The 16729-nt window shown below is 31.7% G+C and overlaps 1 protein-coding gene across 4 annotated transcripts in view; it reads right to left on the bottom strand.

Moving 5' to 3' along the window:
* LOC140447552 (solute carrier family 15 member 1-like) overlaps positions 1 to 16729 on the bottom strand; it is a 106644-nt gene that overhangs the window by 76285 nt on the left and 13630 nt on the right. For all 4 annotated transcript variants that reach the window (XM_072540262.1, XM_072540263.1, XM_072540264.1 and 1 more), the window contains 3 exons: positions 13842 to 14113; positions 6385 to 6467; positions 6158 to 6340 (listed from right to left, as the gene is read on the bottom strand). In XM_072540262.1, coding sequence (XP_072396363.1) covers positions 6158 to 6340; positions 6385 to 6467; positions 13842 to 14113 — 538 coding nt within the window. The remainder of the gene's footprint in view (positions 1 to 6157; positions 6341 to 6384; positions 6468 to 13841; positions 14114 to 16729) is intronic.

Below are 16729 nucleotides of genomic sequence, written 5' to 3'. Positions count from 1 at the left end.
AATTTCAATTTTGAGTTGTGGTAACAAATATGAGGCATTTGAAATATGCATAAAAAACGCAGAGTTGAATGTTTTACATTAGAAACGATCACACGTCACGGAAAATGCATTTAAGAAGACTGTTTTGGATGTAGATTATTGAAGAAGTGTTGTTCTTTTGAAGAACATATTAGTGTAAATTTCATGCTATAGGTTTTAAAGGTTAGGCTTTAGTAATCGAAACTTCATAGTGGCCAGTCAATGAAAGGGATATATTGTATTGATCTCGTGAGAATAATAAAAAATGGCAAAAATTGCGCCTACGTATTCAATTCTACTTCGAACTTATTTTTGGACATAGGAATTTTTGTTAATTTAAGTAACATGCTATGGTATGCTGAAAATGTATGTTATGTAGGATGGGTTGGTTTATGAAATACGGAGAACTCATGTTTATTTTTAAGTCTGTTAATTTTCAAATTTAATTAAAGGAAATTTATGGATTAAATGTGTTCAGAACAGAAACTATTTTGGCAACTGCTAATAGAGTAACCTTAGAATTGCTAATAAATTTTATTAAAGATGTAAAAGTAGAAATATAAATTAGTATAACTTTAGTTATTTATACAAATATCTAGAAAAAAGTAACAAACAAGAGCAAAGAAAAATATCTTTAAACATAAATAAAACATTCTGTGGCTTTCCTTGTTTCCGTGCCTTTCTTTCACACACGCACACAGAACTAGACATAACCTCCAAACCTATCTTTCATAAATCAAAATTATGTCACTTCGTCTAATTAATGTTTTTATATGCAACAAATTAATAATCCAGTATAATAGCGATAATTCTTCGTCCTCGAAGAAGTTGGCGTGTTACATACACGTCTTCACAGAAAAAGCGTTAATAAAATGTGATATAGAATATTTACTCCAGTCGTCAGAGACGAAAATACCACTGAACCTCTAAAAATCATACGAACAAGCTTAATTTTATCGAGAATATTAATTTTGGGATCGCAAAAAAGATGCAAAAAAGTTTTATAACTTTTTCCCCCGGGCTTCTTCCTTAAACCCCCCTCATAGTGGGGTAAAAACTCAAAAAAATCTATTTACCAAGAATCTGAACGTCGTAGAAAAAATGTTTCAAATAAAAAATATACTGAGATAATTTTAAACAAAAATGGTTATTAGCACTGTTTGTGTAGAATAAACCGTTCTCTCAGAAACAATGATTGAAAATACCGTCGATTTTGAATGTCAGTTGCGCGTGCAAAATCAATGTTCAATAAAATTTGTATCAGCTTGATGGTAAAAATTTGATATCTTTTGATCCAAGCGTCTTATTGACAAAAATCAAGATGCGTTTTAAAGGTGAAGAGTTCAGTTTGCGTATGCAATTTTTGTATGTTTCCGCAAATAAACTTAGATTTTATACAGTTGTTAAATAAATAAACGTGGCGCGGTTTTTGCCACATTTTTATGATTCTCATGAGATCAACACGATCTATACCTTTCATTGACTGGCCGCTATGAAGTTTCTATTACTCGAGCCCAACCTTCAAAACCTACAGCATGAAATTTTAGTTTTGAGTTTTGCGGACAAATTTGAGGCATTTGAAATATGCTTAAAAAACGCTGGATTTAAACTTTCACATAACAAACAATCTAAAACCTTTAAAACTTTTTTTAATTACACTATTATATTTTTCAAAAGAACCAAACTTTTGCTATAAACTACACCCAAAAACCTTCTCCTTAGATGTATTTCTCGTGACGAGCGATCGTTTGAAATGTAAAACAATAAATTCTGCGTTTTTTATTCATATTTAAAATGCCTCATATTTGTTGCCTTAACTCAAGATTAAAATTCCATGTCATCAGTTTTAAAGATGAATCTCTAAAAATTAAAGTTTTACTATGACTGGTTAATGAAAGTGATTAATTTTCTTGATCTCACGAGATTCGTAAAAAATGGCAAAAATCGCGCTACGTTTATTTATTTAACATTTTTATAAAAATTAAGTTTATTTGTGGCAAAATACAAAAACTTCATACAGTAGCTGCACTTTTTACCTTTAAAACGCATCTTGATTTTTGTCGATAGGACACTTAAATCGAAAGATATCGAACTTTTACCGTTGAGCTGATACAAATTTTACTGAACATTGAGTTCACGTGCGTAACTGACATTCACGGTCGCTTCAAGCGTTGGTTCTGAGAGAACGGTTCATTCTACACAAAAAGTGTTAATAACCATTTTTATTTAGAATTATCTCAGCTACATTTTTTATTTGAAATATTTTTTCTACAACGTACAAATTCTTGTTAAATTGATTTTTTTGCCTTTTTATCCCCTTACGAGGGGGTTTTAGGAGGAAGCCCAGAGGTAAAAGTGGTAAACCATTTTGTATCTTTTTTGAGTTCCCAAAATTAATATTCTCGACAAAATTCAGCTTGTTCGTATGATTTTTAGGGGTCAACCCTCTGAAGAATGGACTAATTTTGAATTTGTAGATATGGAAGAGGCATTTGATATGCTTAGTCGGGAGGGTACATGGAAAAACTTTAGAAATAAGAAAGTAGATTTAGAACTTAAACATACAATAAAAATTAAATTTTCTACAGAAAAACTATAAATTAAGTCAGAACATTCGATTTAATATAAAAAAATTGATAATAACGATAGATTAAGGTAATGAGGTATTAAGTCCACCATTATTTGTTTGTGTACTGGATAAAATAAGTAATAATAGTAGATTAAATTTTAAAAAATACACTGTATAAAGTAGAATACCGTAAGTTACAATGCATACAGTTGAAGGTTGTGCTATCTTAGATAATATTGTTGTAGTGTCAAAAACTAAAAAGACATTAGCTAATAAAGAAAAATAAAACGTGTTAATATACAGGGTGTTTCAAAAAGGTATGTCATGAATTAAATCGCGCATTCCGGGGACTAAAATAAATTGATTGATTTTAACTTACCTTAGTACAAAAGTGTACACAAAAAAAGTTACAGCTTTTGAAGTTACAAAATAAAAATTGTTTTTTTTTGCATTATCTCCTAAACTACTTGACATTTTGTAATAAAATGGACACGTTACTTTCTCGTTCTGAAAGCATTTTTCATACAAAAGTAACAACAAAATCTAAGCGCACAGAAAAATTTTAAGGGGGCTGTGCAGCCCTAAATCACCCCAAACTTTTGAGTACGTTCAAATCAAATGAATTTTGTGGCATCATTAGTTTAACACATCGCATTTCAAATTTTTTTGCCTCTTTATCACTTTTTTCAAAAAACAGTTTTTATTGAGTTATTGGCCCTTTTCATTAACCTTTAAAAAATTACGTGCAACTAAATAAATGGCTTAAATGAATTAACAAGTACAAAAAATGTCTATAACCTCTATAAATATGATATTACAATAAATGTTCAAAATGACTCCCATTTTCTTCAATACACATTCGGTATCGTTTTAATAAGGAAAACCGAATGCGGTGAAAAATCATATTTTTCTAACGAAATTGATTTGCAGCTTCAATTATTCTAACCCTCAATTGTTGTTCGTCCTCGAATAACACTTTCTCTTTCACAAACTCCCAAAAGCAAAAGTCCATGGGGTTAAGACCTGGACTTCTGGGTGGCCAAGAAATAGGTGCGTCATGACCCCTTCCAATCCACCGACCAGGATACTGCCTGCAAAGGTATTCCCGGACTTCATTACTGTAATGCGGTGGAGCGCCATCTTGTAGAAACCACATATTTTGCTTTATTGCAATATTCACTTCTTCCAAATAAATACTCTTGTAAATCATTTGCCAAGAACTAAAAATAATTATCACCATTTAAATTGTTGGGAAGAAATACTGGGCCTATTAGATTGTTATTCACAATTCCTGCCCAAACATTAACTTTGAAAGTCCTTTGGTGATAAGTTATTTTTTTGGCGTGAGGATTTTCGTCGGCCAAATGTGCTCGTTATGATGGTTTGTTATTCCATTTCTACTGAAGGTAGCCTTATCGGTAAACAAAATATTTCTAGTAAAATTAACATTTCGAGTGTTTTCTATTGACAACCAATCGCAAAATCGAATCTTTTTAGGATAATCTTCAACCAATAACTCTTTAACCATTGTTAAGTGATAGGGTTTAAGCAGCTGATCCTTCAAACGCCTCCAGACTCTTACGTGAGGAATATTTAGTTGAGCAGCTATTGCCCTTGTACTTATTCCAGGGACTTCTTCAATGATTTCTAAAATGTCTTCATCAGTTGCATCCATTATTGGACGACTACTGTTGCCAGCAACTTGCGGTTGGAATGTACCCGTTTCCCGGAAACAACGATCAATGGTCAGAAATAATCGTCTATCGGGTGTATTTCGATTGGGGTATTTTACTGCATAACGCCTTGCGCCTGCTGCACTATTTCCTTGACATTCACCTATGATATTCCCGATAGTTTATTGAAATCATAATTTAATCTGATCCAACTTACCCAAAGTAAAATGCATATCTGCCATTTCCTGAAAGGTGTAGGTCATTGTAATAGTAAAATGTTTAATATTAATCTTATTCACACAATAAATGAGAGCTTCAAATTATTGACTATTATTGATGGAACTGTTTGTGATTATTGTATCCGTAGAAACTAATTGTAATTTTATGGCCAACTAGGAAAAAAACTAGTTTTTCGAAAAAGTGATAGAAGTCAAAAAGTTTTAAAAATAATGTGTTAAACTAATGATGCCACAAAATTCATTTGATTTGAACGTGCTCAAAAGTTTGGGGGATTTAGGGCTGCATTTTGTATGAAAAATGCTTTCAGAACAAGAAAGTAACGTGTCCATTTTTACTACAAAATGTCAAGTAGTTTAGGAGATAATGCAAAAAGACAATTTTTATTTTGTAACTTAAAAGGGCTGTAACTTTTTTTGTGTACACTTGTGTACTAATGTAAGTTAGATTCAATCAATTTATTTTTGTCCTCGGAATGCTTGATTTAATTTATGACATAGCTTTTTGAAACACCCTATATTTAAATATCTGGGACTAAAAGAAAAATAATTAAGATTTGATTTCACGTATAGTGCCTCTGTTTATTCGCTTATACGCATTTTATCATAGCAGGAATCATAAAAGCATCAAAACGATGGTACAGAAGCTCTAAACGTGAAAACAAATCTTTTCCGTCAAAAGAAGCAATAATATAATGGCGTTAATATGGATATTATAGCGACATCTGATAATAAATCCTGAAAGTAAAAATGCGAAGATTTCTATTGACGAAACCAAAATTCAGATCTTTGGCAATTTTATTGTTGCTTCTTTTGACGGAAAATATTTGTTTTTACGTTTAGAGCTTCTGTGCCAGTCGCACTGACAATTCCTGCTAGGATAAAATACGTATAAGGGAATATACAAAGAAATTATACGTGAAATCAAATCTTAACTGTCTTTCTTTTATTTCGGTTTACTTTTTATGAGTACAAGAAACCAATTAGCCAAGGATTTTTGCTTAGATAAGGAGATATGACATGAAGAATGTCACTTTTAGATTCTCCATATCTCTCTCTTACATTTTTAGCATCGTCTGTTTCGCCTTGAAATTTATAGAAGGCACAGATTAAAACAAAGATCTGAATTTTAGTTTCTTCAATCGAAATCTTTCCTTATCTACAACACAAACGTAAAGTTTGTTGTAAAAAATTTCTAAATAAAAAAATATTTAGAAAATTGACAGTCTGTAAAAAATTATCTACCTTTAACAATATACTGGAGAACTAAATACTAAGTGATAGACAAGAAAACAGATTTCAACCTACAAAAATGGGGAATTTTAGAGAAAGCGATGTTAGAAAATAATTTAAAGTAAAATTGGTTAAAGCAAAAACTTAAAAAAATAAATTAAATTTCTTTGGGCATAGAAATAAAATGAGTGGCGACATACCAGTAAAATTAACATAAAAAGTAAACCCAATTGAAAAGCGAAAGGAAGTCATCCTAGAAAAACCTGAATATTGAAGAATAGATTTGCTAAGATTACCGAGTTCAAAAGCACACCTTGACACATACTGGTAAAAGAAGATTCTCGATTATTAAACAAGTTTAATATAAAAAGTTTATCCTATATATCGTTATCTATCGATAAACGATTTAACAAAAAGAATATCTTTACCTGAAATGTCCATCGAGATCCTTGCTGATCAAACAGCGACCAAAAAATTGGTAACGGTGTAAATAACAATAGTATTTTACAAACTATTTTAATATCCTCTATTAACTGAGGGCTATATTCCGTTTTTGCAATATCTAGCCAATGGCCCGAGCCTTTCCTTCGTATTTTCATTCCTAGAGCGTACTAAAGTTTTGTTTTAACTTTACAAATATTAGTCAAATACATACCCAAATACATTTAAGGAATTCCATAATAACCTTCTTTTTAGGAGCTTTTAGCTTGTAAAAGTTTCTTCCAATAACAAAGAGAACTAAAATTTTAATACAATAATTTTTAGTGAGTAAAAAATGACCAATTCATTTTTATTTATTAATGATTAATTGATAAATTAACTGCATACTCTGCCAAATTCAGAACATGTAATATACACCTTATTTTCAAACCGATATAGTAGTTTTAAGCCGCAACAACAACTTGTCCTATATTTGGCACGCCCGTTACTCTTTTGTTAAGAATACTGCCTACTCTAGCAAGTATTTTGTAAATTATGTCAGATGTCATTTAGATGTCGTGCAAGTGTTACTATGTTTACAAATATGGTGCGGATAAACTGTACAAAATACAAATGTTTGGTGCAGCTAACTGCTAACAGCTAACATGCAATTTGGTAAGGCAGTTATCAATATAGCTCTGACTATTCAAAGCTTCACTCGTCTTTCTTCCCAGAAAAGGCCGGAATACACTCCTGTTATAAAATGTGCACCAGACAATCATTTTTTCTGCAAATTTTGTTTTATATTTGTATCTAAAATTAACTGGGCATTTTTCTACGTTTTCTGTATAAAATCCCTTCTTTATTTCAGATTTATTCAAAGTGAAATACTTTTCGTCATATAGAATAATAAGTGTTTCATTAAAGACAGCATCTTGGTATAAAAAGGAGTTGCATTTGAGAGTATTTGGGGCACTTATATCGCTTTCGATATTTAAGGCCATTCCCCCTTAATTCAAAAGGTATTGTATTCTTAGAAGATCTGTATTCACGAGCCAATCTCCTCGTTAATATTCCAACCTGTTTTTTTGCTCTTCTTACCAATCTCTCTGACCTCTGTTCAATAAATGTAGGTGGTCTTTCACTTTTTAGGATACTCAGACATGGTATTCCCTGCCTGCACTCCGTTATTGCTGTATAAATGGTTATGCGTAAAATGTTTTTATTCTGAATATAGGATAAAATACAACGCTTCCATTCACCCCCGTATAATGCCATCTAAGTAAAAATTGTTTATTACCAGAATAATACCAAAAGATGTCAATATATGTACCTACAAACTGATGCACGAATCTTGAAAATCGTAATACAAATAAAAAGTTATAAATTGTCAAACTCAATCAAAAATTTTTAGTGGCAGAATTTTCTACCGGGGAGTATACTGTCCAACTAAAGAAAAGTGCCGTAAGTGCAAAAATATTGAATATTGAGTTATATATGGTTTCCTATATTTTTAACCATGCAGAATTCAATTGGCTACTCAAAATTAGTGATCGAGATATAAAATAATTTTTTGCAGTAAGTGTATCAAAAGTTTTAAAATAATAAGCAAGACTGCCGTAAATACAATAGACTATACTTGAGAATCAAATTTGCAGGCAGTAAATTCTCCGAACTGTGAATGCGATAAACCAACAACATCGTTGCCAGTTTGTAATGATAGATATTTTGGCAATTTATCATTTAATCATTGACATGCAGCAAAATTATCATATTAATGATCGTTTTGTATTTGTTAAGGTATATAATAAAATGTATTTAGTAACATCAATATTTATGTATAATATTATATTTATATACAATACTTATATATAGAAAATATCTAAAGTACGATAATATACTTTGTAAAAGTCATACATGACAACATCGCTTCTAGGACCGGTAGAAAGGAATAGTAGATCAACGTTGTCATAATATAGAGAGAGATAAATTGCTCATTGACTTGCTAGCTTAGCATTCAGTACCGTATCGTTCACACTGTTGCAGTGACTTTTAAAAATTAATCTTAATATAATATGACATGAGACTTATATTTAACTTTGAAGTGTATACTTCTTATCACAAAAAAACACTTACTTTCAAATTCCATAATTTTGTACAAATCATACCAGACAAAGAAACTTTCTATGACGTTTAATGACAAACTATAATTTTTTTAATGACATTGTTTGTTTGTTACAAAAATTAATTATCAATAAGGCAGGTAGAGAGATTTACCCTGCTGTTATTTCTATGAAAGGTTTCTTTTCATTGGAATTACTTATATTTTAAATATACTAATTTACATAATTATGAAAATCCAATTCTGAACTTGCCGATTACATAAAGTGAACTTTTACTTTTAGTGAACATATAAACACTCACACATATATATTATAATTAAATAAAATAAATCGAATCGAATATACCTAATATATATATAAGAAGTATTCATTTTTTTAAGAGCAAAGTATATTGGTGCAAAATGTATTTTAGTTTGAAAACTAGGTTAACAAAACAAACTTACTTACATACGAAAGTAATCTTAATAAAATGGTTCAACCTCCACAGGAAGTTAAAATATTAATCATCGTATGAAGACGACTCGTCGGCTGATGAAGAGCTATCGCGATCACTATTATTTACATTGATAATTAATGGTTCAACCGAAATGTCCACTCTTGTGTCTGAGTCTCACATTCTATCTTCTTCTTTTATAGTGTGTCTTATACAATTTTTCCAAGACTCAGGTGTGACATTTTGTATGGCAGTAGCTAACAAGCACTTCATCTCCTCCATTTTAAAACCCAAGTTTTCCCTTGTCACTTGGTTTTTTATTTGAGCCCATATAAGCTCGATAGGGTTCAGCTCACAATGATAAGGAGGGAGGCGATGTACAATTAGGTTGTTTGCACGAGCCATTTCATCGACTGCATATTTCTTGAAAACGGGTATATGTATCCTCGCGAGGTTTAATAATTGTACTTTCAACATGTTGTCATTGAATGGTATATTTTTTTGAGAGAGCCAGTTGATTATTTTACCTTTTCGCCAGGCAGTCGTTGGTGATGGCTTCAACCGTCGACTGTGGTATGACGCATTGTCCATAACAACGACAGAATTTGCTTCAAGGCTTGGTAGAATATTTGAAAACCAACCTTCGAATCTTTGAGCGTCCATTTCCTCATGGTATTCGTTGGTTTTCTTGGATTCGAATAGTAACAAGCCGTTGTCCAAAAAATCCGAATCGCTGCCTATATGTGTTATTATGAGCCTCCGTCCTTTACGCACTGGTGTTTTTAATCCTAATGAAAGCTCTTCAATGAAGGCTTGTCGACGACTTTTAATTTCCAAATCTTGCCACACCTTGAGACAGTATGACCTTGATTTAGTCAAGTTTCATCTAAATAGTATACTTTTCGTCCTTCACGACGATACTCTCGGATTTTTTGTAAGTAATTTCTCTGCCACAAAACAATTTCATCTTTTTCTAAAAGAACACTATCCCTGCTTCTTTTTATATATTTAATGTTCATTTGTTCTAATGTTCGCAATAAAATACGTCGTGATATTTTGGGTATTGAATTATCGGAATTTATTTCAACTTCAACTTTCTTTAAGGTTGGGATTTCGTTCCGAAAAAAGAAAGCATGGAATTTCCTTCGAATAGCATATTTGGTATGATCTTCAAGCTCAATGCGTTTTCTACCTCTGGTTTCAAAGGTTTCAACAGGTCCATAATTCAATTTGCCTTCACTTTGTTTAAAATTGTCCACAATACACATTGAATATAATAGTTTTTTCTCCCATCGAAAAATTTGGACGTCGCTTACTTTTACTGCTTTCACTTTCCATATTACTCACAACAGTAAAATAAGTGTTCACTGCTTAGATAATCTAATCGATATGTGAGTCATGTCCTGCGGGGGCCACGATGAGTAGAATACTATTTTGCTGACTTCACGTTGCGTAGCAACGACGAATAGAATCGACGGTTGCTGGGCAACGTGACGTCAGCAAAATAGTATTCTACTCATCGTCATCAAACCACTGTTTACTTCGATAGCAAAACAACTGAATACCTGAGTAGCCGACTTTCACCGACTATCGCGGTTTTAGGGAGGTGTAACTATTACCTTCTAAACTAAAATTATTATTTATTGTAATTAATTCAAATTTATAAAACAATAATAAAAAGTAATGGGTTGTACAGCGATGTAGTAAATCCTTTCTAAGTAAAAATATTAAGAAAATAAAAGTTTTGATTCTAAAAGTATGTCAAGTGCGAGATAAAAAAAATTGAACGTATTAAACGAGCACTGAAAGATGTACGTGGTGTCTTTCATCAATTTTAGTGGCGAATTTTGATTTCTCTTCCCAAAAAACTCCAGCTTACCAAATTTCGTGTTGTTATCCCATGCCTATCACGAAATATTTAAATGTAAAAGTTTAACTTTGACCCCCTTTATTTTGGATATTATCAACTTTCGTACTAAAGTAAGTTAGTTTAAATCGGCCTATTTTAATCTTAGGAATCTAAGATTAAGTTATGGCCATTCATTACCAAACACCATGTATATTATATTAATATATATAATAACCCAAATGTCAACAATAATCATATTAAAATTAACATAATTATAAATAGGTACATATTTATTTAATACAAGTAGCTTTGTCGTAACTTCTTATGATATTTTTCGTACGCCATTGAAAGACCTACAATAGCAATGAACCATCACTATTACTTCCAAGAATTTACTGCCTAGATTTCTGGATTCTGACTATAACCAAGAATGCAGTAACTCCTTTGTACATACTGCATTTATGATTACTACACTGTACTTACTGCAGTCTTGCTTAGTGGTTATTTAAACAGCTGATGTACTTACTGCATTTATGCTTAGTACACTGTACTTACTGCAGTCTTTCTTAGTGGTGATTTAAACAGCTGATGTACTTACTGCATTGTATTTATGTTGACCGTTTATTGTGAGGTTATGTTTGTAACATGAGTGCTTCAAAGTTTAATACAGTCTCAACTCGTTCTGAAATTATTGTAAACTTATCTCTAAAAAGCACTAAGACTGGCACAACAGTTGTACAAAATGAAAAATGAAAGCTAATTTTACCTATAAAATGTCCTTGTGATTTATTAGAAGCTAATGAAGAACCTCAACCATCTAGCTGCACTATAACGTTGTCAGATGATGTTGGAGATGTGAGATTACCTGACAATATAACTCAACAGGTAACAGATAACCATAATATATTAGTTTATGACATTAGTGAAAATACACTAATATCACGTCCACTCAAAGAATTTGATGTTGATAAATCTGTTTATTTAGAATCACATACTCACCTACAAGTTATAGATGTACCTGAAGTACTATTTGAAATTCTATTTACAAATGTGGTCCAACCAAACAATAATATAAACTTAGAAGAAGATTAAGGTGTTCCAGCTGCTAGTGTTGATTTTCTAAATGAATGTATATTGTAATGACAATGCAGACCAACATATTGACAATATCGTCGTAGAAAATCAATTAACCCCCGTCACAAAGAAAAAAAAAGGTTTGAAATCAATCTGGAAGAAAGAAAAAAACTTAAAGTTAAAGAAATGAAAATATGTCATGCAGTAAAATACATACCGTGTAAAAACGCTGATGCTTTTTGCAAAAAAAAGTGTGGACAGAACATTATTGAAGAACGAAGAGAGTTTATAAACAAAAAGTTTTGGGAAATGACGTGGTCTGAACGTAGACATTTCATTTTGACATCATGTGATAAGTTCGATGTTAAATGAAGAAGAAATAAAAACACTGAAACAGAAAGACGATCACTATCTATTCAATACAAACGAAAATATTGCTCTGACGTCACACAAGAGGTTTGTAAGAGTTTTTTCCTCACCACATTAAGCTTTAAGAAAGATAATATCAGGTTTGTGCATTATACACTCACAAATACTCCTAAAGGTGCTGTAACTCTACCTAGTGATACGAGAGGAAGACGGCCATCAAAAAATAAAGGACTCCATCACTTAATTATCGAACACATCGAATCATTTCATCCTACGATTTCCCATTACAGACGGGAGCATGCTCCAAATGTGCGTTACCTTCCAGGTGATGTTAATGTAGCACTTATGCACAGTGAATTCATCAACAAAGTTCCCGAGTTTAAAGTGAAAGTATCATATGATCTATGCAGGTAAATCATTAAAGATCAACCTATATCATTCGCACAACTAGGACATGAGGAGTGCGAAAAATGGGAGCAGTTTACTCTTCATGCCCACAAAAAAAAAATCTTGACATATCGTGTGATATATGTAAACAATGGAAAGTTCATAACGAGTTAGTTATAGAAGCGAGAAACGCATATAAAAGCTTTTCTGAACAGGAAAGATCAAATTATGCAATATGTTTTTCATGTGACATGCAGAAGGTTATGATGTTGCCAAGAGTGGATATGTTCAAGAAAGTATTATTTGTAAAGCGTTTAGTAGCCTATCATGAAACCTTTGCACCTGTAGGGAGAAAAAGTAACGCAAAAGTTCACTCCATTTTGTGGCATGAACACAGAGATATCGACAAAATAGTTCTTTGGTTAGACAACTGCTCTTCCCAAAAAAAAGCTGTTTCAAATGTTTTAAACTATTTCCAACCTGGTCATTCATTCATGAGTGCAGACAGTTTTCACCATCAAGTAGAGCAATCATTAAAGGCTCAAACGAAAACTAATGATTTTGAAGGCTTTTTTAATGCAGTGAAAAAATCCAAATCTGGAAATGTCAATGTTTACAAAATGCAACATTTTAATTTCTACCGCTGGCCCAATTTCGTGTCCCAACAAAAGCTAAAATCATCATCACGTTTGTATTTAAGTGACATAGTTAATATTAAAGCTAAACGAAGCAGTTATCATGTGTTGTGCAAGACAAACTATGATGTAATGAGCCTCTACCAACAACTGGACTTTTTACAAAAAAAAATCAATGAAAGGGATTAAACTGCCCAGCCATCACACTGTATCATGTGGATTTTCAGAAGATAAGAAGAAAAATATCCTTCAGTCATTAAACGAAGTACTACCAGAAAATCGAAAACAATTTTGGAAAGACTTGCCTACAAACATCTCAGCCAAAAGACTGAACCTATTTTAACATTCCTTTTACTTATGTAAAAATATTGGTTATATTTTTTAGAAAATATGTTAGGTTAATCAATTCCTAAAACTGTATATTAAGTTTATTTTTCTTACATTAATAGATTATAAAATATCTAAGTGGTGTGTTCTTTTAACAAACTATTAAAAATGTAAAGCAGTACGTATAGCTATATTTGCCGTATAGCCATTCACATTACTAAGGAAGAGTGCCGTATGTACGACACCATTTTATATTTCCAACTTTTGTTTTGCATTAAAAATTAGAATTATAGAATAAAATTTTTTATTTGTGTTAAACGTAAATGTACTTGAAGAATAAACAATTAATAACTAAAATATCTGCATATTCAAAATTAAAGCATGCTTCTAAACTTTATGTCGAGTTTTCTCAAAATCTTACTATTGTTACTTACAGCAATTTAGGTTACCTGGGCAGTATAATATTTGTGCCTAAATTATTTTATAAGTACTTACATATAGATAGAATCATCAAGACTGCAGGAAATCCAAAACCTAGCGCATAACATGTATCGTCACCAAAGCAAGAAACTTTTTTTAAAATTGGCGTTACCATCATTCCAACAAATCCTCCGAGGTTAATGGTAAAGTAAAATATCGAGAAAAAATGCATCAGTAATTTCTTTTGGTCTGGAAGACTAAACTGTTCTGCTCCGAACGCTGCAACGCAGGGTTTGATGCCTCCTGTTCCAATGGCTATAAGTGTCAAACCCACAACTGAGAACAGGCTGAAAATTAACATTTAATAAATACAGACATTAAAATTTAACGCATAATTCAGTATTTAATAATTTCAAGTTGTAGCAGTCTTGTTAGGACAAGTATTTGTTTTACTTTTATTTATTTTTACGCACAACAGGCCGTTAAGGCCTAGGGCATTTTTTAAAACATAATCCTAATATTAACTAATTACAATTATTTAAAAAAAAAATTTAGCTTAAATATGTATATACAAAATTTTTAACTGCTCTGAAGGACCTGGTGGACAATATTTCTCCATTCGCTTCTATTTTGTGCTTTTATTTTCCAGTCCCTCACCTTCACGTGTTTAAGGTTTTCCTCCACTTTACTAATCCACCTCATTCTGGGTCTACCTTTTCTTTTGGGGCCGAACCATCTGATTTTTTGTGACTTGACGAACTTAGTAATGGTTCTTTGTATAAAGCCATTAATTCATTGTTGGTTCTTCTCTCCCAACCATCTTGTGTCTTTGGTCCTCCGAATATGCATCTCAATATTTTCCTTTCCCATCTTTCCAGAGTATCCTCTTCCTTCTTATTTAATGTCCATGTCTTACCGGCATATGTTACTGTGGGTCGAATTACTGTCTTATATATTCTGAGTTTACCTTGTCTAGAAAGGTATTTTGAGTTCAGTAGGGCTCTTAAACTACCAAGTTTTTATTCCCTTTTGCTATTCTGGCTTCGAGCTCCCATTTCTCTTTTCCATTTTCATCGAAAACTACACCCAGGTATTCAAATTTATCCACCCTTTTAAAACTATAGCTTTTACCACTTACAGACCTCACACTAAAGTCTTCTTTTTTCCCTTCTATCCCTCCCCTGATCATATATTTAGTTTTGTCTTCATTTACTTCCAATCCCAATTTCTGTGCTTCTTCAACGATTTTCTTCACAACTGTACTTAATTCTTTCTCGGTTTTTGCTAGGATCGTTAGATCGTCAGCAAATGACAAGCACTTGTGATCATTTTTCATGATCGTTTTTTTCACCTTCATGCTGCATTTTCTGATTACAGTTTCTAACACTAAGTTAAATAATGTAGTGGATCTCCCTATCTCAAGCCTTTTGCAACCGTAAATTAATCTGATATGTGACCCTGCCAAGCAATGTCACACGTAGAGTTATTTAGTGTCATTTTAACTAGTCCGATCAGTTTCTTTGGTATACCCAAATGTTCCATTACTCAAACATGCAGGGGAACTTTACCTTCATAACAAGTCGTTTGTATCTCCTTTAATGAGAAGATTTGGTCTACAGTAGAACAAGTAATTGTTTAAATTTTGATATAGAACTCTATTAACAAACTGAGATCACTTCTTTCTTACTCCTGATTCAACAAATTAAACCTCAGCAAAAATGTACTCGACCTAGAATTAGTTGAGTTTATTTTGAAAGCTTTAAAGTAGTGTATAATTTTTTTCAAGACCTTCGTTTTAATGCGCTGAAAGGGCTTGAAAATGATGCTAAACGCTTTCAAATACAACCTTTAAATAATCATCTCTCGTTTAAGTTTTAGTTTAAAGAACCAAAAAATCAGAATTTTTAGTTGAAAAAATACTGTTTTTTTTATCATAGTATTTTTTCAGAACTTTTTTTAATTGCTTAGTTATTTTAAAAAGCGGGATATTTTGAGAAATTTCGAAAACAATTTCTTTACTTTTAACTCGGATTTTTTTAAAACTCCTAAACTAAATCCTTCAAAACCAGTTAAACTTCCAGAATGTAATGTCTGTATATAAATAAAGTAAATTTTAATTAAACAACGTTCAGTTTCAATCAGGGTGGTTTTGGCGGGGGTGAGTTTGTTACTTTCTGCATCAAAAAAATACAGGCGGACTTTATTTTAGTTGTAACTTATCTTAATTATCATGCAAATCACTTTTACCCTTGGCCAAAACTCCAAACATCGTATGTTTGAAGTTTTGTATTCGATGAATGAAAGTCTACTTTCGAACATCTATAACTTTGTTGATGTTAAGTTTACGGTAATAATAACAAAGTTATTTGTTTTATATGCTTCATTTTATAATCAAACAGTTTTCGTGATTAAATCTAAATTTTTTTTAGATTAAAAACATGCTTTTTCGACGTGTAATTTGTAAACTTTCAGTCACGAGTAAATCCAAAAATATTGACATTTCGAAAAAACTCTAAAAAATATTTTTGTCTTAAAATTTACTATTCTAGAGATATCCATGGTTTTTTTTATAAACTTTCTCCAGCCCAAAGTTGGTGTCATTATTTGTATCTATTGTAGTTCGGCATAATTAACTCCCTGTCGACAAATTCAAACAAATGCTGAGAAAAATGATCTACAGCTTTCATTCTTCTGTACACGAGTACCCATGTAACTATTATAAAAGTAGTGACAGGAATTAAAATGGTAGGCCAACTAAATGAAAACGGCTAATAATGCCACAGCTTATTTTAAAGATATTCATCTGCTAATAGTCATTGACCTGTTATAATTATATCGATAGGATAGTCTTCACTGCCCTTAATATGTCTGAACTGGTAAATTATTTACCTTTATAATTTTCTACTTATAATCGGTTCACAATTTGTCGATAGCTCACTACAAGTTTAACCCTAATTAGAGAA

This window comes from Diabrotica undecimpunctata, chromosome 8 (assembly GCF_040954645.1).
Source record: "Diabrotica undecimpunctata isolate CICGRU chromosome 8, icDiaUnde3, whole genome shotgun sequence".
NCBI lineage: Eukaryota > Metazoa > Arthropoda > Insecta > Coleoptera > Chrysomelidae > Diabrotica > Diabrotica undecimpunctata.
Note: the sequence above shows the minus strand (reverse complement) of the source record. Positions and strands in the feature narration are given on the sequence as shown.